General features: G+C 60.2%; 1 protein-coding gene across 8 annotated transcripts; it reads right to left on the reverse strand.

Moving 5' to 3' along the window:
- Positions 1-1,027: 1,027 nt before the first annotated feature.
- On the reverse strand, positions 1,028-26,529 carry TSPOAP1 (TSPO associated protein 1). Of its 8 annotated transcripts, XM_059380181.1 has the most exons (32): positions 25,343-26,528; positions 24,439-24,546; positions 24,024-24,152; positions 23,257-23,436; positions 22,532-22,717; positions 21,239-21,316; positions 21,069-21,152; positions 20,764-20,853; positions 20,450-20,572; positions 20,094-20,198; positions 18,775-18,825; positions 18,329-18,349; positions 17,386-17,590; positions 16,593-16,765; positions 15,298-15,413; positions 14,905-15,014; positions 11,251-12,081; positions 10,951-11,102; positions 10,224-10,595; positions 9,920-10,138; positions 9,392-9,574; positions 7,957-8,817; positions 7,240-7,339; positions 6,994-7,148; positions 6,223-6,391; positions 5,773-5,844; positions 5,335-5,367; positions 5,035-5,138; positions 4,879-4,950; positions 4,541-4,651; positions 3,849-3,908; positions 2,075-2,166 (listed from the first exon to the last, which is right to left on the reverse strand). In XM_059380181.1, the coding sequence occupies exons 1-31, from the start codon at positions 25,670-25,672 to the stop codon at positions 3,879-3,881; spliced, it is 5,553 nt and encodes a 1,850-aa protein (XP_059236164.1). In that variant the 5' UTR covers positions 25,673-26,528; the 3' UTR covers positions 2,075-2,166; positions 3,849-3,878. The 8 variants fall into 8 exon arrangements, with proteins under 8 accessions (XP_059236159.1, XP_059236161.1, XP_059236158.1 ...); XM_059380176.1 differs by lacking the exon at positions 3,849-3,908 and having other exon boundaries at positions 1,028-2,166; positions 24,027-24,152; positions 25,343-26,529; XM_059380178.1 differs by lacking the exon at positions 3,849-3,908 and having other exon boundaries at positions 1,028-2,166; positions 9,428-9,574; positions 25,343-26,529.
- Positions 26,530-26,901: the final 372 nt, after the last annotated feature.

Below are 26,901 nucleotides of genomic sequence, written 5' to 3' on the forward strand. Positions count from 1 at the left end.
AAATATGAAATAATTAGGGATAAATCAGAAGATGTGCAAGACTTACAAACAAAACATTCCTGAGAGAACTTGAAGACCTAAAGAATAGAGAGATGCACTTCATTCATAGGTCAGAAGACTCAACGTTGTTCACATGGTCCCAATTGTTTGTTGTGTCTCAGCCTTCGGAGTTGAGAGTCCCTCCCAGGCAGGGTAGGTGAGGCTGCTGGTGAGGGGGAGGGTTTTGGGGGAGAGAGGGGCGGGACCCAAGGTGCCACACTTGGGGAGCTCCTCACCCTGGGCAGTGATGCTTCCTGCTGTCAACGCCCAGAGCACCACGTGGTCTCTGACCCACACCACCCCTCCCACCCTTCTAGCTAAGGGCAGACACCCTCAGCTTTGCCCCTGCACCCCTGGGGAGGAAGAACGTGCAACAGCCCATCAAACCTAGTTGCTCCCCACCTGGAATGTGGACTCCTCAAGCCGTCAGCAGCACCAGGGTGGGATGGGGGGTTCTGGGCTGGGTCTGCATCTCCTCTAGGCATGGAACGATGTGCAGGTCTCCTGCACACACCCTCCTTTGCAGGTCTCCCATACATAGCCTGTCCTCTCTGGACTCCTGCTGTTCTGGTCTATTAAAAGTGCCCCCCCCCCCGACTTTCAGGTGGAACTCTATGGTTGGCTCGCTTATCTGGTTGGTTTTTCATCCATCTATCGTGGCTATGCATTTGGCACAGGAAAGTCAGCATGGCGGGGTTTGATCAGTGGACTGCCCTGGGACCTGAGCCTTCTCTTGGGTTTCACCATCCCCTGGCTGGATCTCTGCCTCCTGCCAGGACCCTGCCCCAGCCACCAGGGACTCTGGAGGCCGCCAAACCATCTTCTTCAGAAAAGAAACCCAAGCACAGCTTGGTCATCTTGGTATTGGTTGGTTTTACCCCAGTCGTCCTCAGGAGTAACTTCTGGGTTCTAAGGTCAAGTCCAAAGCTCAGCATGACCCTCCTCTCCAGGTGTCCTTTGTCCCAGGTAGAGCCCAGCATGGGTTTTGTGAAAATAGACTTTATTATAATAAAATGTTTTTTTAAACAAATGCCCCCACCATTCCACACCCCTGGAGACGGAGGCAGAGGGTGGGGGTTCAGTCGAACGATCTCCCACCACAGTGAAGGAAACATGCAGAGACACTCACCCGGCCACAGGGTTAGAGGGGTTGGTGAGGGTCAGGGTGGGGAGCTGTCTACCCCACTCTGAACAGGGGATGTATGAAAACACCTGCATAAATCTGTCCTCTTCCCTAGCCCCCAGACTCTGACAGGGACCAGAGGAGAATGATGCAAAAGAGAAATTGAATCCGATGAGCAAAATAAGGCAAACCCAACTCCTGCTTTCTGCCCCGCTGGCCCCCAGGTCTTTGGGGGGGGTGGGGCACACAGGGGCCAGGAGGTCAGGTGGCAGGGAGGAGGGGTGGAGCACTATGGAGCGGGGGAAGGCCCGCTTTGGCATGGCCTTTCTCCTTCCTGGGCCTGTGCGGTAGAAGCGACGTGGACGAGGCTGGACCGAGGCACTGAGTATGTACATATATACAGGGTTCTGCCCCGCCAGCCTCCTGGGAGGAGGGGCTCTGGGGAATCCAGTGCAAACTTGCCTTCAGGGGGAGGAAGACTTAACAGGATAGCCAGAGCCATCAAGAGGGGGGAGGACCAAAGAAGGGACTAGCAGAACTTGGCGGGAAACTAGGCTGAAGTGGGCGGACTGGGAGTCACAGGTCCTGGTTGTGACTGAGGTGCTCCGCCACCTTGACCAAGTTTCTTCCTCATTCCGCAGCTCAGTTTCCCCTCCTGCATCCAGAGGACGCATCCTTGAGAACCAGCTCTGACCTTCACCGAGTCTCTGATTGCCGTCCAAGTGCCACAGTGTCAACTCAGAAGAACGGGCGTCCAGGGCCCTACCCTCCCAGTGATCTGGGGGCCCCAGGTGCTGCTTCTGCCTGCAGGCTGGGCCACAGCATCACTCCTTCTTCCCAGAGCCCAGTTTCCTCAGGAGCTGCTTTCCCTTGGAGAGGAGACCCCACACCTTCTCGCTTGTGCCCTGTGCACCCCCAAGTTGAACCATGGGGAAGCTGCCAGGGCCAGGGGCCCAGGGCCAGCCTCTGGGCACTGGGGGCCCTTGAGTTGAGTGGGCCCAGTCCTGGAAAACGAGAGAAAAGGGTCAAAGTCAGGGCCTGACTCCCTGTCCCAACCGAGTGCTTGCAGCCCTCTGCATCACAGACTATGGTCAAGAAACACAGCCCTCACCACCCCACCCTTGCCCCGCAACAGAGCTCAAAGAGGCCAATGCGTGTGAGGCTGCTGAGGGAGCGCTGAGCTGGGAGTCAGAAGGGACAAGGTCCAGATCTGCTTCCAGAACCTGGGCAAGGCTTTCCCCTTCTCTGGGTCATCTCTATAGGGTACTGGGCTGACAGAGCTCCGGAGTCCTTGGACCTGCCCCTTGGGATGAGTGTCCCCAGTTCCCCCACGTCAGCCCCTCGCAGCAAAGGGAGCAAGGACCAGGACCACTTAGGGACAGCCACCTGCCCCGTGGAAGGCAGTTCTTGTGCCGCCTCACAGACAGCAGAGGCGGACCCCTGGCTCCGTCAGGGAGTGGAGGCAGTGCCCACTCCCTGAGGAGGAGATGAGAACTGTTCTTTAAATGGTCTCTGAGAAGGCTGCAGGGAGCCTGGGCCAGAGGGCATCACTCAGGGCCCCTCACGAGCTCCGGAGGTTGCCATGCCGCTTCTGTTAGCATTTCTCCCTTATGAAGCTCCTCCGAACTCCACTGGCAACCGCGATGGGCTCCCCTTGCTCCAGGCCCACCCAGATCGTGCCATTAGGGGTCTAAAGGACAGGGTGAGTAAATAGGACGGCCACCAGGATGCCTCCCTATCTCTGCTCCCCATTCCCACATCCCTACTGTGACCTCCTGTGTCTTGGCCAGCCCATGTGTTCCCCAGCCCTGCCCCCCACTCCCCTTCCTCAAACCGCACCCCCTACTTGCCAGAGCCAGCCACTGGAGCCCAGGCCAGAGGCAGGGGAGCTGGTTGCCCAGCCTGGGGCCACTCCACCCAGAGCTCTGATGATGTGGCAGGGCCTTCCCCCAAAGAGGTCTCTTGGCACCTAGAAGTCTAAGCGTCTACTGCTAACCAGCCGGGACTGGTAGCCAACCAGAGAGCCCCGGGTTCTTCCCACTCATTCCCAGGGCTCCTCCTGTAACATCCCAGGAGGGAGGAGTTGCTGGGGAAACAACTGAACTGGGTCTCTGAACCCCAGAGATGAATGGTTTGGGGTTATCTATGGATTTTGTTTAAGCACCCCCCCACCGCCTTTTATTCCCTCCAACAGAGAAAATTGAGAATTAGAAGTAAAATCATGCATCTGACTCCCCAACAGGACATGATGCAGAGGACAAGGGCAGAGAGACTATTATTACTGGTGACATTGCTGTATCATGCCTCGGTCACCAATAATAATCACAATATTATAAGACCATAGTCATATGGTATCATAATATACTGAGGAGTCACGATATGGCTCGGACACAATCTTCTATAGCTGCAGGAGCTATAGAACACGAGCGGTCCACTAACACGGGGCAGGGAATGCTAAAATGACATGTATTCCTATAACAGCTGGCACTGCCCGGAGTAAAGGCAGGGGCAGGGGACAATGATCCTACACCCAGATCTGGCTCGAGGCAAGATCTCCCTCGAGCATCCCCTGGGAGAGAGAAGAGCCAGGTTGGCTCCAGTAAGGAAGACAGAGGAGCGCTATCTGATGATGGTGATGTAAGGGGCAGGGACTCACAGGAACAGAGGGGGCCAGCCCCCCACTTACACGTTGCTCTCTCTCTATATCTATCTCCATCTAGCACTGGACTCGTCTCCTCCTCGTTCTCTGAAGAACAGGGAACAAAGAGAGGAGATGGGTTACGGACTGACCCACATGCTCCCTGCCCAGGCACCAGATCACCCAGCTCTCACGAACTGGAACTCTGCACAGCCTCTGCCTTTGGAAATCCTGGAGATGGGAGTGCTGGGGCCTGGCCTCCTCCCCCACTCCCTGCCTTGTGATACTGGAGCGTAACTGTATTCCCCCACTGCAAGGAGAAGGAGGCTCTAGGAACAAGGACCCGGGATGCTGGGCCCTGCTGGGCAATTGTCTTTAAAAGGCACCTGGGAGGGAGACAGACCTGACAGGGTGGGAAGTTCCCTGAAACCCAGGCTATGACTAGCTAGAGGTGTGGGGGCCAGGGGTCCTTTTCCATGAGGTCCCCTCACCTACATCAGCAAGGGGGTGTGGGCAGCTGGGTCAGATGGGCCAGGGGTCAGGGTCACAGCCATCATTCCTCTGCGGAGAGGGGCACATACTGGGAGGGAGCTGGCCCTGGCTGGGCTCTCCATGGCGGTTTCAGCCTGGGCACAGTGCTCATCTCTCCCCTCCCATGACACTGTCCTGGTCCCCCCACCCCACCACTCTGGCAGGGTACAGCCCCAACTGCTGAGCTGGGAGCCCAGCTCCTCACTGACCTGGCTCTCAGCCTGGGGTGTCCCAGGCTCCCTGTCAGAGCTGCTCGCCTCAGGCCCAGGGCCCTCCAGGAAGTTGGATGGAACCAGGCCCCTCTGTCCATTGAGTTCCCCCTGGGGAGGAGATGCTGGTGAGACTTGAGCCCAGGAAAGATACCTCAGGCCCACCCCCTTGGCCCCGGAGCCCCTGGGGAAACAACATGAGACCAATATCATTGTCATGGGCAGTGACTCAGCCCATTCCTCTGGGCTTTCTTCAGGAACCCTAGCTCATCCCCTTCCTTAGCTCTAGGAAGCCCTCCCTGAAAGGGCGGGTGAGGGGCATATCCCAATGTTCTCACATAGTAGAAACCATCATCGTCCATGTCCCCGAACACAGTGATGATGTCCCCAGCCTGGAAAGGCAGCTCTGCCTGTGGAGAGCCCAAGAGGAGGTGTGAGCCCTGAGCAGGTGCTGCCACCACCCCCCTGGCTGGCCTCCCTCTGTGGGTCCTCACCTCCACGTCCATGTTGGGGGAGCTCTCCCGGGGGTTGTAGTCAAAGGCAGCCACCATGGTTCGGGGAGATTTCAGGCTGGCAGAGGAGACGTGCTGGATGTGGCCTGCAGAGGGAAAGGGGGAGAGGCCTAGGGACTCTCTCTGGACTGCCCCCTACACCATACCGCCCTCCCCATACTGGAGGCCTGCTGACTCCCTATTCACCACCTCTCCACTAGCTGCAGCCCCTGGCAGGAGCCCGGAAGCACCACCCAGCCCCACATCTTTCCCAGTGTCCCCAGCACAGGACCAGCCCCTCACCTGCACAGGGTTGGGCAGCGCTGTCCACCTCAGCTGTGGGGAGAACATGCGAGTGAGCCCTGCCCCTTGCTGCTCTCATCATCCCAGGCTGGGGATGGACCGGGGCAGGCAGTGTGTCCAGCATCACACAAATGTTCTGAGAGCGGAGCCAAGCCCTTTGGGTCTGGTAGTGAACTAATACCCAGGAAAGGTAAGTGACTTGCTCCAGGCCAAATAGAATTTGCAGTCGGGTGCGATCTGGAGCAGAGGTCCCAGCAGACCGCTCCCTGCTCCCATTAAAAGGGAGACCCCCAGTGGAGGGAATGGATGTGGATGAAGGTCTGCCCTAATTCCTTTTACCGGCTCAAAACGCCGCCTGTGTCTCCCCAGAGAGCCCAGCAGTGCCCCCCACCCCCACTCATCCCCACAGGCCCCGACGAAGAAGGGGGTCTCACCCACCTTTCTTGGAGCGGCGAGGCTTGGGGGGAGGCCCAGCTGTGCGGGCCGTAGCGTAGACAAAGGGACCATTCCCTGATCCAGAAAAGCAAGTATTATGTAAGAAAGAAACTGAGGCAGGGGAGGGGGAATAGGATAGTGACTCTGGAATCTCCTCTTTGATCTGTGCCTGGCTTCTCATGCTCAAGTCTCTGAAGGGCATTCCTCTCCCATTCCTAAGCTCCAGCATCTGAACTACGTGGCCCAGCCCCTCTGCAGCAGACCCCTGCTCCACACGGCAAGCCTGCTGCTGGGGCCACACTGGCCTCAGTCTCTGCAAGGCTGCAGGCTCTGCTGGACTCTGCATGGATGAGGCTCCCGGCCACCCTGGACATACAAATTGCTCAGGAGGGGCTGAGTTGGAGGTGGGGGAGTGGGTAGGGGAGGTAGGTACGGGACAGCCGCAGGTCATACCTGAGCCTTCAGAGAGAACATCCAGGGACAAATAACCACTCTGGAACAGCTGCTGTCTCTCCACGGGGCTGTCCACAGCCACCTCGGCCACCATGTTGCAGGGGACGTAGCCCATGCGGCCGTCACCCTCACCGCGGTAGAAGCCATCGGCATCCTTGTCCCCAAACACCTGAAGGAGAGACCAGTTGTCTCAGGAGGCCAGGGCAGCTTGCTCCCTGGGGCCCAGGCCCTGAGCTCTGCAGCACCCCAATCAGGATTGCAGAACGCTCTCCCTTGTGCGGGCTGTGAACTGGGAAACGGGGAAAGAACTAAGAATAAGGATCAGAGGGATGAGAGAAGATGGCCCTTTTCACATGCTCGTCACTCACTGCCTACACATCCGTTCCCCCAGCCCACCCCTGACTAGGTCTCTGTAACCTCAGAGCAACGGCAAAAAGCCTTCAATAAATATCTGGAGACCCAGCAGAAACTGTACCGCTAACAGCAGCGGTTATTAGCCTGTGCTGTGTGCCGGGCAGCTGACGTCCTCTGCATGTACTGAACCTGAACCTGACCCTCGGCCGCCTCTGTGAGGCAGACGTGACCATTATCCCTATTTTACCAATGAGGAAACCGAGGCCCAGAGAGGCTGGTTCATCTACCCAAGGTTGCACAGCTACAAGCAGCAGAGTCATCAATTGGCTCTGGAAGCTGTGTTCTCACCCACACAGGCTAGGACACCTCCAGGACAGGAGAGGAGAGAGAACCGGGGGCCCACAGTAAGTCAGTCACCTTCAGGATCTGGCCCTCCCTGAAGGGGAGCTCCTCTTCCCCAGCATCGGGGTTGGGTGACATTGACACAGGGTCATAGTCAAACAGAGCCACAAAGACCCTGACAGGCAGGTCCTGGTAAACCATCGCTTCCTCTGGGGGGCTCCTCAAAGGGGCTGTGGAGACAGAAATGACCATAAGCTCTGGCCAAAGGGTCGGGTTAGGAGAGGTCCTCTCAGCCCAGCCCGGCTCCCATCAGGTGCTCACCCAACTCAGTGGTGCATGCCCTGGGGGCCTGGACCCCTCTCCGTAGGGGGCCCCTCCGCCCAGAGCCATCCTGCCCTCTGGGCTCCCCAGTCTCTGTTGCCTGCAAAGAGAGGGCAACAGACAGCAGAAGTGAGCCACTGGCCCACAGATGGGCAGTGCAGCAGGGGCAGGCCCCCGCGGACGCTCCCCAGCTCTGCCCCGTAGCACAAGCAGCACAGCCGAGCGGGGGCACAACATTCCTCTCCTGGAGCCTTGGCCAGTCTTGCGGAGACTTCGGACACCCCAGTGGTGGGAGGAAGGCGGGAGGGGAGACCCTGGCTCCAGCCAGCCCAGCAGATGAGTGCAGTTAGAGGGGACTAAGGTCAGCTCTGGGAGCTGGTGGAGGAGCGTGAGAGAGACGAGCCCCTTCTCAGGGTCAGTGTCCAGAAGACATAGCTAAGCAGAGAAAAGGGCCACCCTGCCCACAGGCGGTGGGGGGCTGGCTGGCGGCAATTGGTGACTAGCGGTCCCAGAATATTGTGCGTCCCAGTTCCGGTCAGCAGAAGCAGCAAAGCAGTGGAATGTAGGTGGGAGGAGGAAGGGGAGGGAGCCCAGAGGCCCAGCCCCACCTCTGCGGATGGAGGCGGCAGCGTGGAATGGGAGCGGCTGGTGGGCAGCAAGCAGAGCCACCAGGCGGCAGCAGGCAGGGGGCTGCCAGGGTGGGGAGTGGGCACGGACCCGGGACGGCGGCTCCTTAGCTCTGCCAGTCGCACTGCGGCCTCTCCGCTCTGGCTCCCCCTTCTCCCAGACCGAAAGGCGTGGGTAGGGGTTGGGGCCCGAATTAGCCTTCAGAGGCCCCCTGGACCTTCCCGTGGGGGCTGTGCCCCAGGCCTCCCCATCTCCGAGGGAGCAGGAGCTGGTGATGCTGATGCCCCCACTGCCTGCTTCCTGCTCGTCCTCAGAATCATATTCGATGCTGATTTCCAAGCACTTGGGGGAGAGGCAGCTGGCCAGGCTAGATTCTGGGGCCCGGCCACGGGAGCACCTCCGGGAAGGGGGCGGCCGCCCTCTCCCACCAGTATCTGGCACACCCTTGGTCCCCTCGCCCACAGTGGGGCTGCCCCTCTCCCGTGTGGGGCCTGGTCGTCCAGAGGCCTGGGGCCCATTGCTGAGAAGTCGGCTGCAGTGTTCACGGGGATCTGGGGACCGCCTGCGGTTTGGGGGCTTCTCGGGGGAGCCACTTCCTCGCCTCCGGCTGGTTCCGCCCACTAGTCCAGGCACATCTTCCAGGCGGTCCCCAGCCCTGCAGGGCTCTGGTGACAAGGGACACGGGCCGGGTCCTCGAGGCTGACTGCTATCACAGCTCAGCCCCAGTGCTGCCGGCTCAGGTGGGCCCGGGTTTCGGGAAGAACAGCCTGTCCCTGGCCTTTCCTCGTCTTCCTCGTCCTCCTCCTCATCTTCCTCGTCCTCCTCTTCCTCCTCCTCGGGGATGCTAAAAAGCTTCTTGCTGCAGAACTGCTGGAGGGGCAGCTCCAGGATCTGCTCCAAGATCTCCTCGTCGCTGTCAGTCTCACAGAAGGGCTCAGGCTGGGACTGGGGCTGGGGTGGGGGAAGGGCAGCAGGGAAGAGAGGTTCATGGGAAGAGGAGAGAGCTGTGACCTTTGTCCTCCAATGAGGGCAGGGGTTGCAGGGAACCCCATAGCCCTCCCTCAGCTTCCATCAAGGGGAAAGACCAGAGAGGGGACTGGCCCGAAGCCCCACAGCACAGCCAGAGCACAGCCAGAGGAGGAACTGGGGAACACACCCAAGCAACAGGCTGCCTGGATGCTGGGGCCCGGAGGGACAGAGGGACGGGGAGCAGACTGCTCCTGTAACAGCAGAGAGGCCTCCCCAGCCCTCCCTGGAAGCTCCCAGCAGGGATCTCAGATGGCTGGGGCTCTGCATGTGGTGAGCAGGAGAAGGGGCAGAAGAGAGCTCCTCATCCTCTTTCTTCCCAGGAAGGCAGAGGCCAGTCCTGAGCAACTTCCTATCAGCTGCACGGGACAGGGCCCAGGCCACACACCTAGAATGTTGCTGGCACTCAGTGGTGGCTGGAGCAGCTGCTGGCACGGGGGTGATGAGAGGCCCCGGAACCCGAGGTCTAGGGCCCACCAGCCCCTCCTCCCCCCATTACCTTGGCCCCATTCTCCCTGATGCTGTGGCCAACAACCTGCTTCTGGAAAGAACAAGTCGTAGAACCCAGCTCCTCTTCCTCCTCTTCCTCCTCTTCTTCTTGAATGTCTGAGAGATCTGAGTTGCGACCGTGGTCCACAAGGGAGTTCACCAGACGGCCCCCGAGCTCTGCTGCATCCTCCCTCTGCGAGAGGGGAGACAAAGAAGGGGAGAGGGAAGGGTGTGAGGAGGCCCAGGGGGCTCTGGAAGGGTCGGCCCCAGCCAGAATGACGGGGGTCCCTTGGCAGAGGGGGAGGGGGTCATGTCCCAAATGGGAGGTGTGCACAGGGTGGGGGCAGGGAGGTGTGGTGAGAAGAAGGATAGTAGCCAAAAAGAAGAGACATCTGGGAACACGAAGTGAAAAAGCAGCAAACTTGGAGCGTAGACCAGAGCAGAAAATAAATGAAGAGGATCCCCCAGATTTGGGCTGGCAGAGACAGGGAGGCAGGCTCCAATTCTGAGATGGCCCAGAGTGTCCCCAACCCCGTACCTCAGCCCTAGGCCTCGGCCCAGATCCTGTGTCTCCTCCAAGGCAGGCCTCAGCACAGGTCACCTGCTGGGCCAGTGCTCCCTGGCTGGAGCAGGGTGCCCGGAGAGCGTCTTCCTTGGCCAGTGGCAAAGCTGCAGGGTCAGGAGCTCTCGCACCCCCCGTTGGCTCGCTGGCCCTCCCATCCTCTGAGGCACCCAACACAGCTGCTGCAGCCTCCTTCTGGAATGGCAGGCACTGAGAAAGGGCCCAAGACCTAGGCTTTTCTCCCAGCCTCCCCTTGCTCCCCCCTCCCCCAGCATGGTACCTGAGAGCAAGATACTATGGGCTCCTCCTCGTGGGATCCTTTTGGTGTCTCTCTGGCAGGGGGGCCCCCAGGGGGCTCACGAGTTCCACACGAGTCAGGGCGCCGGAGGGGTGAGCTGGGGTCTCCAGGCCCGGGGGAGGCTGGAGCAAGGGGTAGTCTGGCCTCGGAGCCTGGCCGCGGTGAGGGGCAGGAGACGGTGACTGGCAGGCAGGCAGCCACCAGGGCCGGGGGGACAGGAGCTGGAATGGAGTCGGCGGACTCGCCGTGGGGTGACATGGTGCGCACAGTCACCTTGCTGCACACCTGCAGCAGCTGCAGCTGGGACAGCTCCACCAACACGCTGCCCGCCGTGGGTGAGGCCACCTCCATGATCTGCAGGGTAGAGGGGACGTAGCTGGGGAATGGAGGCCACAAGGGCCACATGTCAGGACACGAGGGCAGCAGTGGACATTGGCGTCCTGCCAGGCATTGCCCGGTAGCCTTGGTGCGTCTCCTCTCACTTAACACCACCCCTGGCCACAGGGCCCTGTTGGTGGCATGCTTTTTGAATTATAGTCACCTGCTACCTAAGCCCGGGCCCTCAACCAATCTGCTGGCTCCGTGGCGCCCACCTACCAGGGGCAGGGCAGCTGTGTGCCAGGCTGGGGAGACTCAGCCTCTGAGTGCAGCAAGGAGAGGCCCCCATCCTATTCCCAGGGCACAGGGAGGCAGAGTCCCCAGGCCGTACCTTCTGTCCATCGGCATAGATGGCATAGCCTGTGACCCGAACACCGTTGGAGGTGCCGACAGCGTCGATGGTTACTGGGAGCCAGCTGATGACCACGATGCCAGGGGAGGGTCCCGGCTCAATCTGCACATCCAGGGGGGCATCGGGTGGGCCTGGAAGGAGGAGGGCACAAGACCCAGCGATGCGGGCACTCACCTCGAGATAGCAGCCTAGTTGGCACCCCCCCCCATTACGCCCACAGCCCCGCCTTCTGGGTGCTCCAGACAGTCCAAGTCCAAGTCGGAGCCCCAGGCTGCCTACCTGCCGGGAGCGTGGTAAACTGCAAGGTGGCGGCCCGCTGCTCTGGCCTCTCCCAGCCTGGTCCCCGGGACTCTCGAGGTGGGAGTTGAGCCTCTACTCGGGCCTGATAGAGGGTCCCAGGCCGCAGATGGCAGAAGGTGGCCCAGTAGGTGCTGGGGCGCGCAGGGGGACACTCTTCCCCATTGAGGTAGACGGCATGGGCCAAGTTGCTGTTGCCGGGTACCCAGGTGATCTCGGCAGATGTGGCCGTCAATCGGTGGACCCGCAGCTGGCTAGGTCCCACCCTGGCTTGGGTACCCACCACCAAGCAACAGCGCAGAGGGTCAGAGCTGCCCTGGCTGGTCAGGGCCTGCACAGAAACATGGAGGGGCCCGGCCCGCAGGTCCAGGTTCTCAAGCACAGCCTTGGGGGGCACCCCTGGCCCCAGGGCCTGATGCAGCTCCCCATTCACGCAGATATGGTAGCCCCGTAGCTCCAGGCGCTCAGGAGGTGGCTCCCAGGCCAGCACCACACTGTGGGCAAGCTGCCTGAGTACCACCAGGCTGCGGGGGTAAGGCACAGCAGGGGGCCCACCCAGGCCCTCAGGCTGGGGGCTCAGACTGAGCTCGTCCCCTGCAGCCTCGTCCTCAGGTCGGGGCTGGCTGCGGCCCCCACTGCTCTGGCCCCCGCTACTGCCGCCACCCCCTCCTCCGCTCAGGAAACTGAGTTCAGGGCCTGAGCTGTGGGACAGATCGGCCAGCTCCGGAGGGAGGGAGGTCAGGAGGTCATCGTCGGACACACGCTCTACAAAATTGGAAGGGACCAGGCCCCTTCGGCCATCCATGAGCTCCCCTGGCAGAGGGAGGGCAGGGAAGGGGAAGACAGAGAGGAGGTAGAGAAAAACCAGTCCAATAAATGCATCTTAGCTTCGGTTAGTGCATGATCTTAAGCATTTGACTCAAATCAACATTTATCTGTGAGCACTTTTTAAAAGACAAGAACAGTCAACAGTAGGGAGTTTTTGCTAATATTCCCAGGAGCGATAACAGCCCCGTGAGAGAGGGCAGCGCTTCTTAAATTTTCATGCGCATCGGAATTGCCTAGAGATTTGTTAAAATGCAGATTCTGACTTAGTTAGGTCTGGGCAGGGCTGTAAGTCTGCATTTCTAACAAGAGCCTAGGCGGTGCTAAGCTGTCAGAGAAGGTCCCTTTTCTGAGATGTGCGCTGAACCGTGGCTAGGCAAAAGGTCACCATGTCTGCAACTTGCTTTTACCTCATTTCTCTTTTTTAATCTACGGATGGAGAAAGTAAATATGACAAAATGTTAACAACCGTTGAATCTAGGTGATGAGGATACAGGTGTTCACCATATCATTCTTTCAACTTTCAGGGCGTTCGAAAACGTTTCTACTACAAAGGCCGAAGGAGTCGTGGACGGGGCACCCTTCAACTTCCCTTCGTGGAAAACTGAACTCCTTGAAGCACCACCTGGTCAGGGCAACGGAAGCAATTCTAGGGACAAAAGACCTGAGTGCTAGAGAAGATTTCCCTGCGGGTCCTAGAAGAGATGAGGACCCACCTCAAGCTGGGGGCCTAGGAGCATGACTGGCGGCCAGTCCAGGCAGTGACCCAAGATAGGTTCTGTTACCTTCTGCATGTTCCCCTGAACACGTGACAACAGAGGGATGCCCAGGAAGGAGGAAACTGGGCACGCAGCATGTCAGGTCACAGCTAATTCGGGAGAAGGGAGAGGGTTCCCAGGGAACAGACAGGCTGGGGGCTGCTGGGCCTTATTTGGAGGAAGGGGAAGTAGGGGCCTGAGCTTAAGGAAGAGGGTGTGGAAGAGGAAAATGGGTCTGAGCATCAGGAGAGCCAGTGAGTTTCCCCAGCCTCCTCACTCTCTGCTCATGCTAGGAATGAGAGAACGTAAGGAAACTTGAAGAAACAACAGTGCCTTCCAATGACTTAGATACTGTAAGCGCTTGGAGAGGGTCGACTGGTGACCTCCCCCAGACATGTCCACATCCTAATCCCTAGAGCCTGTGGCTGTGACCTTATATGGGAAAAACATCTTTGTAGATGTAATTAAGTTCAGCACCTTGAGGAGAGATTGTTATAGATTACATGGATGGGTCCTAAATCAAATAACAAGTGTCCTTCTAGGAGATGCACAGAGCAAGACACTGAGTGAAGAGGAGGCAGCAATGGAACTGCAGAGGCAGAGACAGGGGTGACGCGCTCACAAGTTAGGAAACCACCGGAAGCTGGGAATGGGGAATGGAGTCTCCCCGGGGCCTCTAGAGGGCATGAGGCCCTGCCAACACCTTAATTTCAAATGTCTGGCCTCTAGGAGTGTGAGAGAAAGCATTTCTGTTGTTTTATGCCAGCCAGCGTGTAACCTGGTCTGGCAGCCTGAGGACATCAGTATAAGCACTGACGCTAAGAAACGGGATGGGAAAGGTAGGAGGCTTCGCACCAAGCAGACCCACTGCCCAGAAAGGCTGGTGCTGGAGCCCCAGCCAGAGCCAGGTCCCGGTTCCCAAGGCTCAAACCTCGGGCAGCGGTCCAGGCGGCACCAGGCATAGACAAACGCATCACTTAGCTAAGTCTGTTAGGGGTGGAGGCAGGGGTAGGGGGTGGGGAGAGGGCATCCTGGGCCCAGCTGTCTCCAGGCCTTTAAGTCTATCCCAGATGGAATAGTTCCAATTCTAGTAATTTGTGGTTAGTTACTATTTTGTGTTTTGGCTGCCCCCCTTCAAGAAAAGGTATGGGCTCTGAGTATTTTTCACTTTTAAAAAGCGTTTTTTTCCTGGGAAATATTTAATCCCACTTCTGTTAATGCACATCTCTGGGGAGCTCAGCTCTTCACCATCATTCATGGCAGCTACTCAGGGACCAGCCTCCGGGCCCGGGGAAGGGATGCTGAGCGGGCTCGAAGCCCCAGCCTTCCAAACCCCAAGCTTTGGGCCTTGTGGATTCAGACCTGGCTTCTTTCCTAAATCCCTGTCTGTGGTTTCAAGCTCTTCTTCCCAGAGACCCCCTGCCCTGCCTGCGCCACAATCCAGGCTCAGCAGGCATGGCGTCGTTCTCCCTGCCGGGCAGCCAGGGCCACCTGGGAAGTGTCCGGAGACCGTTTCTTTGGCAGGTCCTGCCCTGGTGTCCAGTCTCAGTCACGGGGCAGCTGCTCCATTGCCTGAGCTCCCAAAGAGCCCTGGAGAGCTGCCCTGTAGCCCACGCCCCACCTGGGCCTGGACACCTGCTGACTAGTTCCTAACTCCGTTTCCTGGACTCTGGACCCTCATTCCTCCTCCTGACACCGGCTGAGTCCAGTGTCAGATCTAAGCCACTCGCCCGACTCTGATGTCACTGGAGTTAGGCACCACCCCGCCCTGTCCGGTAGCACAAAAGCATATTGAGCCCGAATTCCCTGTGACGCCATCCAGTATGCAGACGGCGGCAGGCCCTGTCCTGCCCTGCTTGAAGCAGATCTGCGGCCAGACCAGCTACCCCCTTGCCTAGGTCCCTTCCCCAGGGGCTGCCTTTTAGCAGAGTCAGAAAAGTTCTGGTGGGCTGAGCACGCTGGGGAGAGGGTCTGGGGCATGGGGTGAGGGGTCTCTGGGAAGAAGAGCTTGAAAGCAGGGGGGACGGACACAACAGCGCTGCTACCATTCTACCTTCAAAAAAGCCATCCTCGTCCATGTCGCCGTAGACGTAGATGTACTCGCCAGCAGTAAGAGGAAGCTCTGCCTCTGGGTTTTCATTGGGGCCCTCGAACGGGTTGTAGCTGTTGAAGGAGGTGCGGAGAAGGAAGAGGACCTACAATCCATCTTCGTGTCCCGTCTACTCTCTCCCATTGTATGAGGTCTTTATGGTCCCTTGGTGGTCCACCATGAGCCAGGGAGAGTGCTTCCTGTGCCCACCCAGTCCAACTAGGCTGAGAGGACACGTCCAACCAGGACCCCCGTACCACTGCCACTACCTCCAGAGGCCTCTGTCTTCTTCACCTGGTCCCTTCCTCCCACGCACCCGAAACACTAGGGAAATGGGGAGCAGGGGGAGGCACCCACCTGTAGCGTGCTAGGAAGACCTGGATCCTGGCTCCTCCCCGGCTGCCCTCGGATGCTGCTGGGAGCAGGGAGACACTGTCTGCCTCCAGCTCCTCCACCTCGCTGGCCGTGTCCACCTGTGGACAAACAGAAGGGGCCAGTCGTCTTCAGGACCCAGGGCCAATGGCAATGCAGGCAGGTTTCCAAGATGAGCCAGAGGACCCACTGCTTCAAGAAGGGATAGAGAGCACCTGCCAGACAAGGCCAGCAGCAATAAACCCTGATGTTTTCTGAATCAGCACCTGGGCCCACAGGCCCTGGCAGAGCCCCACTGCCCTGGCAAAGAGGAGTGAGAATAACCTGGATCCCTCCTGAGTTTTGGCCTCTACTGCATGGGCCCAGTAAGGTTGCTTTCCCCATCTGAGCAGAAGCCATCCAGCCACACCCGTGTGGGGTGGGCGATCCATGGCAGTTTGTCTCTTTAAGGGAAAAACACAGCAAAGCACTTCAACTGGGGAGAGCTGGAGGCAAGAAGAGAGAGGCTGAAGAGTCCTTGCATGGAGGGTCCTGAGCGGGGAGTAGGGAGGCCCCCCAACCACACCGCCAAAGACGGCACTGTCCTCCTTGCCCACAAGGGGGCAGTAGAGGCTGGGCTGGGTTCTACCAGGTTCCACAACCACAGACAGCTGGGCCACTCCAGACCTGCCACCCTTGCCCCCCCAAGGCCACCGTTTCTGAGGTTTGGGAGGTAGAGAGAGGGACAAGGTATCCAGCACTTGATAATAAATGTGTGCCCTGCAGTAGTGCTCTTCTGTTTATTTTCTCATGTAATTCTCATGACAATACTACAAGGCAGGTTTTATTAGATCCCAAATCCTGACAAGGAAACCAAAGCCCAGAAAAGGTCAGAGACTCGCCTAAAACAGAGCTGGGAAGGGAATCCCAGAACCTGTGCTCTTTCCCACACAACCATCTGCTTGTGCCTCAGACACTCGCATGAACAGTCTCATTACACGGATCCCGGCGCCGAAGGGTCTCCCTCCATCCAGCTCCGTACTCTGGGGCCTCTCTAAGCCCCGGAGGGGCGGAGCTGGGCAGCCCCTAAGTAGGGCCTGCAGGGACCCTGGAGGGCAGGGCAGCCTCCACCTGAGCTCCTTGCCCTTCAAGGAAGCCACAGGCCCTTCTCTCCCAGGGCCTGGCTCCACTTCCCAACTTGCGACCCCTCAGTGGCCAGCAGCCACCCCACTCCTGGGGACACCAGAGGAGGATAGGGCCCCCCAACCCCCCCTCTCCCCCGGCCCCTCCGCAGCACTGACCTCAGGCGTGGGGCATGACTTGGGGCTGTTGTGGATGGATTCGGAGCGAGAGGAGTTGGAGAGGGACTCTGCCTTCTTGGTCGTCCTTCGGGGGACCCCGGTAACAGTGGTGGGGACAGGCTCAGACGACTTTGGGGTGCAGCGCCCAGGGGAGCCCGGAGGGAGATCAAGGTCTAAAGAGAAGATGGCACGTGGTCTGTGGCCTGAGGAGGGACTAGGGAGCAAGGGTGGGGCCGCTCGGAGAGGAGGGTCAAGGCCTCCATAGCCATGGTTCTAAGAGGGAAATATTTGGGGGAAACTTACTCCGTGGAAGTGGTGGTGCTTTACATATATTATCTCACATGATCCTCACAGCAGCTTGATGAGGTGCTCTGAATTTTTCTGTCTTATGGCTTAGGAAACCAGAACCCACAGAGGTCTAGTGGCATGCTCAGAATCATGTGGGCTGACAAGTGAGAAGGGCCTGGGGCCCCTGAGTCGGACTGACTCCCGGCTCAGCTCTTTGCAAGCCCATACTACCAGCTGCTGATTCCTAGGGTCCAGCTCCAAGCCTTGACTGCAGAGTTTTGCTGGGGGAGAGGAGCAGTGGCCGAAATGCCTGGCCAGACTCCAGAAGAGCCTCGCCTAGGAGCTCATTTCTCCCCCATCAAAGCTTTGTTCTAGCCAGGCCTGGCTCTAATTTGGTGTGTGACTCTGGGTGAGTTGTTAGCCTTCTTTGACTCCGAACACTCTGCTCTATAAAAAAGCTCCAGGCCTGGGGATTCCATACTTATATCCCTGGGGTCCACCTTACCTTTGGGGCCAGACCCACGGCAGGGCTGGGGAGTGGAACAGCAGCAGGGGGGTGGGGGGTGGTCCCCAAGGGTACTGTAGCCCAGGGCAGAGGTGAGTAGATCCAAGGGGCCGGGGTGCAGGCGGAAAGCTTGGAGCTCCTGTGCCAGGAGGCTGAAGCGCTCTGTTTGGGTGCGGCACTGCTCCTCCAGCTCTCGAACCCGGACCTGGGCCAAGACCTCCCATAAGCTACCAGGCCCAGCCAAGCGGCCAGTCCCATCCTGTGCCCTGTCCACACAGAAGGAGCCCACACTAGACCTCAGCTCATATCCACCCAGCCCTAGGCCTGGGCACCAGCCCTCAGCCTGGTGGCCCCACTGCCTTAATAGTGAGGGTGCCTCCCACTCCAGGCAGTGGTACTTCCTGCTTCCAGCTGCTTCTAGGCCAAAAGGAATAGCACCCACTCCCCGTTCCACTGCCAGTCCCTTCTCAGCTCTGCGGCTTGTCACCCTCCCACAGTCAGTGACCCAAATCCCTACCCTTAAGAGAGAACCCCCCCCCCCCCCCGCCACAGGAGCTAGGGACATCTTTGCGGCAGGAAGGAGCCATTTCTCAAGGAATTTTTCTCAGGTTTCAGAAGCATCCCAACATTTGGCGCCTCTCCTCTGGCCAAGGTCAAGAGGAGCATGGGTTAGACTGGTGATGAACTTCCTTAGGGTCTGAGAGGCTAGGTTTTAGAGGAGGGATGGCCTCGTGTCTGCCAGGCGCTGTGGCAGGTCTGGGTCGAGGAGGTGACCCCCTCCCACCCGTCTATGCGTTCTTGGGTCTCTGCTACCAGTCACACCCTCCTCTGTTGGACATGAGAGCAGGGGCCACTTGGACCTGAGGAAGGAGACATAGCTCAGCCAGCCTGGAGAGGTGTAGGGGAAGGGACAGCCCGGGGAGGATGGGGGCGGGGGGTGTACCTGCATGGAATCCAGGGTCGACTGTGGCAGGAAAGGAAAGCACAGAGGACAGGTTAGAATGGCTCACCCTGCGAGTCGCTGTGCAGACAGGGAGGGAGGGAGGGAGAGAGGGCCCAAGTGGACACTACCTGGTCGGCTCCCTCGACTGACTGGGCAGTTCCTAAACGGAAGGATATTTCAGGGTGAAGGCAGCCTCTGGGGGTGGGTGGCAGTGGGGGAGACTGCTGCCCCCAGACCCAAGAGCCCCTGCCCAGCTGTGCCCTTGCCCAAAGTAGGCCAATGGTGGAGGGTGGTTCCCAGGGCTCTGGAGCGTGTAAGGGCCCTTCCTGCAACCCCACACCCCCCCCACACACACACACCTCCCAGAGTCCACTCCAGCTCTCCCTGAACTTCCCTGCCTTCCCCCCGACACCGGTGCTGCCGCTGGCCGCCTGCAGGGACCCTACCTCCAGCAGCTGCACGGCCCCTTCATGTTCCCTCTTGGCTTCTGCCTGGGCCTGCATGGAGGAGGAGGCAAAATGTGGGAGGGGGAGGATGAGGAACGGGGACAGGATAAAGGGAGAGGGATGGAGGAGGGGCAGCAAGGGCAAAGGGAGGGAAGAAAGAGCGGAAAGGTTGGGGCGGGAGGGGAGCTGGGAAGGGGAAGGCTGAGGGCCACCGAACTCCCACCCCAGAACCACACCTTAGGTCAGAAGGTAACAGTGTCAGGGAGAGGGAGGCCTGATAGTGCTTCTCTCTTTCTGGGACATCCACCCTCTGGGTTTACCTCCTACCTCTTGGGATGCTCCTTCTCAGTCTCCTTCGCCTGCTCCCTGTCTTTGGCCCTTTGGGAATGTTAGGGTGCTGCAGGGCATGGGGCTGGGCCCCCCCTCACACTCTTCACTCTCTCCCCAGGGGTCCCATCTAGTCACACGGCTGGCCACGTCGATGACTCTATAATCTTCATGACCAGCTTCCCCAAGATTCCAGACCCGTAGGTCCAACTGTCTACGGACACGTCCACTTGTATGTTTTTAACACACAAGCCAAACTTAGCCTGAAGCGAAGTCAGAACTCAGTACTCCCTAACTCTCACATCTGTGGCCCCTTCAGCCTTTGCCTCCTCAGGCCTGTCCCTCAGGGGCTACTCAGCAAATGGCTGAAAAGAGCAGGGGCGCTACGAGAATCCTATGGAGTCTTGTCAATTCTAGGTCCAAAATATATTTTAAGTCCTCCCCCTTTCCACCTGCCCTGCCTGCGCTTTAGCCCAGTAGCCCAGGTGGACATCCTTGCCCACCTGCGGCAGCCCTGACACCCGACCGACCACCTGCCTCCTCACCCACTCCCCCAACCCCTACACTCCGTGGAGCTGCTCAACTGATCTGATTCTTGCCTATTCCTGGGGTTCTAGTCTAGCCACACTGCTCTGGCCCCACACTCTTTCCTGCCACAGGACATTTGCCCATTGATTCTCCCACCTGGAACACTCTTCGGTGGGCTCCTTCTCAACCTTAAGGTATTAGAGGTCTTCCCTGCCGCCCTCTCTAAAGTGGCCCCTGGCCCTATCCCGGTCATATCCCCCCTGGGCCCGTCAGTGGCGAGGTTCATCTCACTCGAGCATCTGCTTATTTGTTGACTGGTCTGGGACCTGTTCTTTCCCCACCACTGCTGCCCAGTGCCTGGCACAGAACATGGCACTCAGTGGGTGTTCAGTAAATGCTCACTGGATGAGTGGACGACTGAGGGCTCCAGCGGCCTCCCAGACCTCCCTGCCCCCTGCTCCCACCTGCTGCAGCCTCCGGACCTCCTCTTGCTTCTCCTGCAGGCTGAGCCGGGCCTGCTCATGCTCCACCTCCAGCTGCTGCCTCCGCTGGGCCACCTCCCGCATGTGCTGAAAGACAAGAGGTCAAGGCCAGGGCCCCCTGTCCACTAATCCTGTAGCTCTACGATGAGAGAGCCTCAGACCCTATGGGTTTCAGTACCCTTTGTTAAAAAGGAAACCGAGGCCAAAGAAGGGAAGGGGTTGGCGGTACCAGGACTGGACCTCAGACCCCAGTGCTCCACACGGGGCACATTCGACCGTCCCATTTACTTCTCGTACCAGGGTCGGAGACCCTCCTCCGACTTCCGCTGCCTCCTCACCTTCAGCACCTGCTCCAGGCTCTCCAGCTTGCTCTGCAGGCCCTGGCTCTTGCGAAGGGCCGAGTCCCTCTCCTGCGTCACCCCCAGGAGCTGGCCCTTCAGCTCTGCATTCTCCCACTCCACCTGGAGAAGGGGCAGGGAGCCAAGTGTGTCAGCCTTGTCCCAGCAGCTCCCTCACCCAGGGGACAGTGCCCTTCACACTCGAGCCCAGTGTGGTGGGAGAGGGGACCAGGGCTGGAACCCTGGTCCCCCTTGCCCGGGGACCAGGGTTCCAGCAGAAGCCCAAGCCCCATGGCGATGGGCAGAGCGGCTACCTGCTCCTTTTCCGTGGCTCTCCCACTGAGCCGAGAGTTCTCCTCCACAAGGCGGGCATTCTCGTTCTGGGCTTCTCTCAGCTGCAGTTCCTGAGAGACCGGGGGAGCTTTGGGGAGGGGGCTCGGTGCCCACACACCTCCTCACCCCACACAGAGGACCTGGCCCTCCCAGACAAAGCCTTCCTCCCCCACCTGGACCCTGTGCCAGGCAGGGCAGAAGAGCCCTGAAGGACAGGAGGGGTGAAGGCAGAGCTGAGAGGGAGCCCACCACCTGGCTGGACTCCGGGAGGCCCCTGGGAGCTTACCAGCTCCTCACATCTCCTCTGCTTTTTCCGGGCTTCCTGTTCCAGACTCTCGCATTTCTTTCGCTTCTTGCTGAGCTCTGACTCCTGTGGGGTCAGAACCAAGGGCTCCTCATGTGGAAAGGCAGACCTGCCCACAACTGGTTGCCTCGAGCCCTTGACCTGGGACTTACCAGCTGCTGCACCCTCTGCTGTCTCTCAGGCTCCCCTAGGACAGCCGGTAGGTTCTCCACATCCTCCTGGGGCGTGGCCTGGAAATGCCCAGGGATGGGGGCTGGCACCTGAGAACAGGGCCCCAGGGCAGCCGGCCCCCCTGCCCGGCCTATGTGTGGTAGGCTCCCACCCCATCTCACAGTCAGCAAAGCCATCCCTGCTCCAGAAGAGAGAGTGACTGCTGCCTGCACACAGCTCCGGCTCACGGGGGAGGGCAGAGGCGGCACCCCTACATCCTCTAGACATACTGCTTTCAAGATCCTGAGACCCGTGTGTGCCCTGGGAGATGGGTCCCTTATCCAGGCCAAAGCTTTCCCTTTTTAGCTTCCAACAGCAGCCCTGCGCTGCACTCAATAACCGTCCCGGGTGTCCTTCAGTGACTGGCAGAGAGCTAGGAGACCGCCCGGCGCCCCCAGGGATGTGGTGCTCCCTGAGCTAGGAATCCTAGACCATCGGCGCCCCGGCTCTGCCTACAGCATTGTAGGCCGGGCCAGACCCTCTCCCTAGCTTCCCCCCAGCCCGCGGCGCCGCACCTGAGTTTCTCTGTGCCCACTCCAGGGGAGGGCAGCTCCTGGCGGGAGGGGCCTCTCGCTCCCTGGGCTGGGCAGAGGGGCAACACCTGTGCGAGAAGCGCTCCACGCCCGGAGGCCTTGGTCGCTGTAGTGCCCCTTCTCCCACCCCTCTTGCCAGAACGAGGGGAACCTAGGTGCCGCCCAAGTAAAGAGGATGGAGAGGAGCCAGACCTCTAAGTTCTGGGGGTCCGGAGTAGGGTCCCAAGCCCTCGCGACAGCAGCTGCCGAAGCCCAGCGCCCAGGGAGGGTCGCCCGTACGTCGAGCCGAGGCGGATGCACCGCCGCCCCCGGGGGGCCGGGGCCGGGCCTGGCGGACCAGGCGGGTGCTGAAGGGGGCGTCCCCGCGCTAGGGCGGCGGCGGGAGGCGGCGGCGCGGGCTGGGCCCCGGGCCGCTGCCAGGGCAACCGGGGATTTGCGGCCGGGCCGTACCACTGACTGCGCGACAGGGGCGACGGGGCGCAGGCCTGCGGAGGGCGGACCCCGAATGGCCGGGGTCGGCGCGGCGCAGGTACCGGCGACCCTCCCCTCCGGGGTCCGGAAAGCTCCCCCTCGGGCCTTCGGAGAGCGCACGCCACTGGCTGATCCTCTGGGCTCTGCGCGCCGGTGCCGGGGGAGATCCCGGAGCCCCCCCCCCCCCCATCTACATCCCGCCCCCATACTTGCCCCGGCGCCAGAGCTCACCTCTCCCGGGGCCCCCGGGGCGGGAGCCCCTGCTCTGGCTGTGGCCGCGGGGCCGGAGGGCCGGATTGGCCGGGGCGGCTCCTGCTGGTTGCGCAGGGCGATCTGCCGCTGCAGCCGAAGCACCTCCCGCTGGGACTCGCGCAGCAGGCGGTCGAAGTCCCGCACGTGGAGCCACTGGGGGCCCTCCTGGGGTTGGTGGGGACAGGGAGGGGAGTCAGGCCTAGCCCTGACCGCCCGGGGCTAGAACCCGACCCCCACCTTGCTGGAGAGGCTCCGACGCGCGTAAACGTGCAGACCCTTCCCTGCGTACATGCCTGGTCATAGGTGCATGCTTATCCGGCCACATGCTTCCGCGAACCCGTGTGCAGTCACGGTAACTCATTTACTGGGCACTCACGGTGTGCCCGGAACTGTGCTAAATGCCTTGTGAACATCGCTTCACGCAAGTGTGAGGTATGTGTGGATTAATACAGCGAGACCCGCTGGCATACAGCCCGAAGCCTGGAGCACAGAGATTCCCAGGTCTGGGACTCGAGGCTCCACCCCCTTCGGTTCAGGCTCCTTCTCCCCGCTCCCACCTGGGCCGTTGCCAGGGGAACCTACTCCCCAGCAGCTTCCACCTTCCTGCTTCATTTGCATCTCATCAACATCTCGTCCACATCCCACAAGCCAGGCAGGCTGCCCCCGTGTAAGGCTGGTGGGGAAGGGGTGACCGGGCCTCGCACCTTGCCAACCAGGGTGAGCCTGGCCTGCAGCTCCCTGCACTCCCGCTGCAAGGCAGCGATCTGCTTGTCCTTAGCCAGCAGGGCGCTGGCTGTCTCACTGAGGTCCCGGGCTCGCTGATGGGCCAGGGCCTTCTGGCACAGCTCCAAGCTGGCCCCAGGACGGGGCATGGGGGCACTCACCTGGCCAGAGGAGGGGTAAGGCCAATGGTCATCTGAGGATTGGGACACATCTCCCCTCCTCAGCTCCTCTCAACGGAGGGTTAGGATGAAAACCTGGAAGTGTGGCCTCCTGCTTACCCCCTGTATTGGGGGCTTTAGGGAAAGGCTAGCCTCACTTGACTCCATCCCAGCAAATCCTCAGACAGGACTGAGAGGGTTAACTCCACATTCTAGTTGAGGCCCAAAGGATGCTGCTAATTCAGGGCTGCCACTGTCATGGGTCTTCATCCCTGCCCCCACCAGCTCTGCACCCAGAGATGAGCTCAGCGGGAGGTTGCAGCCAGCAACAGCACGTGGTAATCCAGAAACCTGCTCCCTGCCTCTTCAGGAACTCCCCGCCCAGCCCTTCCCTTCCTCCCCGTAACTCCAGAAACCCGGCCTCCCAGCCCAGCCAGCATTTGCTCTTCCTACCCCTTGTCCCCCCACCCCCATTCCTGCTTCCTGGGTGTTAGGAGTCCACACCTCCTAAGACCCACTCCCTCAGACCTGGTCGGGCTTCCCTCTCTCCCTGGTCACCCGGCCTCCATCCAGCAGCCTCCCAGCCTCACCACCTTCAGGTTAGTCTCCTGCAGCTTCCGGGCCCTCTCCTCCAGGCGCTTGGCAATGACCGCCAGCTCGGCATTCTTCCTCTTCAGCCTCCGCACCTTCTCCTCTGTCTCAGGGAAGCTGCTCTTCCTCTGACAAGGGTCAGCCAGAATTGGGGCATGTTGGGAGCACCCCCATGGACCCAATCCTAACTGTCCAGGACTTGGGTTAGACCCCCTGGGCTCACAGTGGGGTACTCGGCAACTCTAGATTGGGGTTCACTCTCTCTGGGTCTTGGGATCATATCCCCTCCAGGTAGCCCTCACTTGGAGGGAGAGTTTATGGGATGGGGAGGCTGCTGAGGCAGAGGGCTGGGGTGTCTGAGTCTGCCTTCCCCCAGCTCCAACCAGGACTCAGGACTTGCTTTCCAAGCCTCACCAGCATCTGATTTTCCTCCTTAAGGATGGCACAGCGCTGCTGCAGCTCCCCCAAGGCCCTCAGCAGCTCCAGATCAGGCCTGTCCCCGCAGCCAGTGTTCAACTTGCCCTGGCCCAGGGAAGGACAGAGCATGGCACCTCAGGAACACACCCTCCCTAGCCAAAGCCCTCCATATGGAAGCATCCTGCCTGCCAGCAGTCTAGGGAGACATGGAGATGAGAAGGTTCTCCTCCTATGTCCCAGGCCTTTCAGAGATGAGCTTAGGAGGCCCAGAGGGGGCCCACACTGGCCTCCTCCATCCCTGGTCCCCTCTCTGCTAGTCCCGAGTTCTTTCCGTCTTTGCCCATCTCTTCCTGGGAAATGCCATCTCGAGCTCCCAGCCCCACCCCTCCAGGTTCTTTATGGGCCCTGTGTCCCCTTCCTTCCCCCAAAGCCCTGGTCCTTCCATCTTCTATAGGAGGTTGCTCACATCTACCCCAAGCCTTGTCCTACCTGACTCAGCCCAGCACTGAGCCCCATCCTCTGAATCTGCTTCCTCGAACTCTGAGTCCACCACGCACCTCCACAACCCTCACCACCCCCACCCCCCAGATCCTCCAGCCCCCAAGGACAGAGACTCTCGGAGGATACATAGACCATCAGAGAGAGAGACCCCAGAAGGAAGGGGTAGGGGCAGGGCCAGATGCAGCAGACAGGCAGAGAGTCAGAAGGACAGACATGGCAAAAAATGGAGCCCCTGAGATTCCTGCCCAGTGAAGGCAAGCCATACAGTCACAGAGGGACCCCCAGACAGACAGGCCAGGAGAGGAGATGCAGGCCGTGGGGTGGCATATAGTGCCCAAGCTGGAGGGCATCATGAGAGGCCCCACCACGTAGACCCCAGCCCTCCCCAGCACCCCCGTACCTTAGGAAGAGCCTCCACCTCCTCGTCCTCCCGCCTCGGGCAGCTGGGTCTGGAGCTCACTGCTTGGTGCCTCAGGCCGGGCAGCCCAGTTTTGGTTCCTTCGGGTTCAGTGCCCCCCATCGCCCCGGGGCTCTGGGCTCCCTCAGGCTGGGAGCTCTCCTCAGGCTTCAGCTCTCCACCCTGCAGAGCTGCTGGAATGTTGGCAATGCTTAGGGTCCTGCCTCCGGGGTCGCTCCCCTGGCCCGGAGTCCAGCTCTGCCAGGCGGGAAGAGCCCATGGCTCCATGGCTCTGGGGTCCCCCAGCCGTGGGAGGGGTGTCAGTTGCTCCATGATCCTGCCGAGGGGCCCCAGGACCCAGGCCGGGGGACATCACCCAGCCAAGCAGAGGGGCCGGCGAGGGTCATGCCAGGCCAGACCCCCCTCTTCTCCGAGCTCCTGGCTTCACCGAGGCTCCATCCGAGGTTGGCCGTTCTTCCTCACCCACAAAGGAGGCTGCAGGAGTCGGAGCTGCCAGAGGCGAAGCTAGGGGTAGGCGAGCTATGTTTGCTCGCGGCTGTGTGTGCGCCGGTGTATGGAGGAGCGAGGGTGTCCCCGTGGGGGCAGGGAGGGTGTGCAGAGGCCACCAGCAGCAGCGCCTGGGGGAAGGTTGGCGTGTGTCTCCAGCTTGGTGTGTCCGGGGCAGCGCTGCCCTGGATGGGTTTGGAAGACGGATGCCCCCGCCTGTGTGTGTCAGGGTAGTGGTTCTGCGTGTCACTGTCTGTGCCTGTTTCAGAGTTACCAGTTGTTTCTCCGTGTGTGTGTGTGTGGGTGGGTGTCTGTGTTGCAGGGCTGTGGCAGTGTGTGACGCTGTCACTGGTTGTATCTGAGCAGCTCAGTGCTGTGCAGCTGTGTGCATCGGTGTCATTGTGTGTCCGTCAGCGTCTGCGAGTCTGGCCATCCATCACGACCCTCAGCCTGGCTGGGGTGTGCAGGAGCAGCGGGGGTGATCCTCAGCCGTCCGCTGTGGTCCTTTATCTCCTGCCCCTCTCTGCTGCTGCTCTCCCGCTCGCTGGGCAGTCGGCTGGTCCTAAGGAGGTCTGGGTCGGTGGGCCGCTTGCCTCATAGTCTCTGTCCCTCCTGGCCTCAGCTCCAGGGACTGCAGGGGTCCACTACAGTCCAGGAGCCCCGAGATGGTGGGCGCAGAGGAGGGCCGAGCCTCAGGATGGGGGGGGGTCGAACAGGGGAGAGACAGCCCTCCCCTCCCCCTCCCTGTTTTCTCCCGCCCACCAATAGGAAGTCGGCTGCTAGTTTCCATGGTGATGGCGCTGGACTGGTGGGCTGGACCAGCAGGCAGGGTCGGGACAGAGGGAAGAGCTTCTTCCTAGTGGGATCCCAGCCCAGTACTACCCCCACCCGCTACGTGTAGCCTCCCACCCTTCGTCCCCACATGCCCCCGCACCTTCCTTGTACAGAGGGGAGGGGGCAGCAGACGGTCCTCCCCACATCAACCCCAGCCCGAGACCAGTAGAGACAGAGACCAGGTGGTAGGATAGATAGAGCCAGCCATGGAAAAGGATAGG

This window comes from Mustela nigripes, chromosome 16, assembly GCF_022355385.1.
Source record: "Mustela nigripes isolate SB6536 chromosome 16, MUSNIG.SB6536, whole genome shotgun sequence".
Lineage (NCBI taxonomy): Eukaryota > Metazoa > Chordata > Mammalia > Carnivora > Mustelidae > Mustela > Mustela nigripes.

Bases quoted from the DNA above. Each gene is read 5' to 3' on its own strand.
- TSPOAP1 (XM_059380175.1), bottom strand. From the start codon at position 25,672: ATGGAGCAACTGACACCCCTCCCACGGCTGGGGGACCCCAGAGCCATG. The intron at 20,199-20,449 runs GTGAGGAGGCAG...CTTGTCTTTCAG, and splicing joins GCCTGGAGCAGGTGCTGAAG to CACATGCGGGAGGTGGCCCA. The intron at 6,392-6,993 runs GTGACTGACTTA...TCTCTCCTTCAG, and splicing joins GGGAGGGCCAGATCCTGAAG to GTGTTTGGGGACAAGGATGC.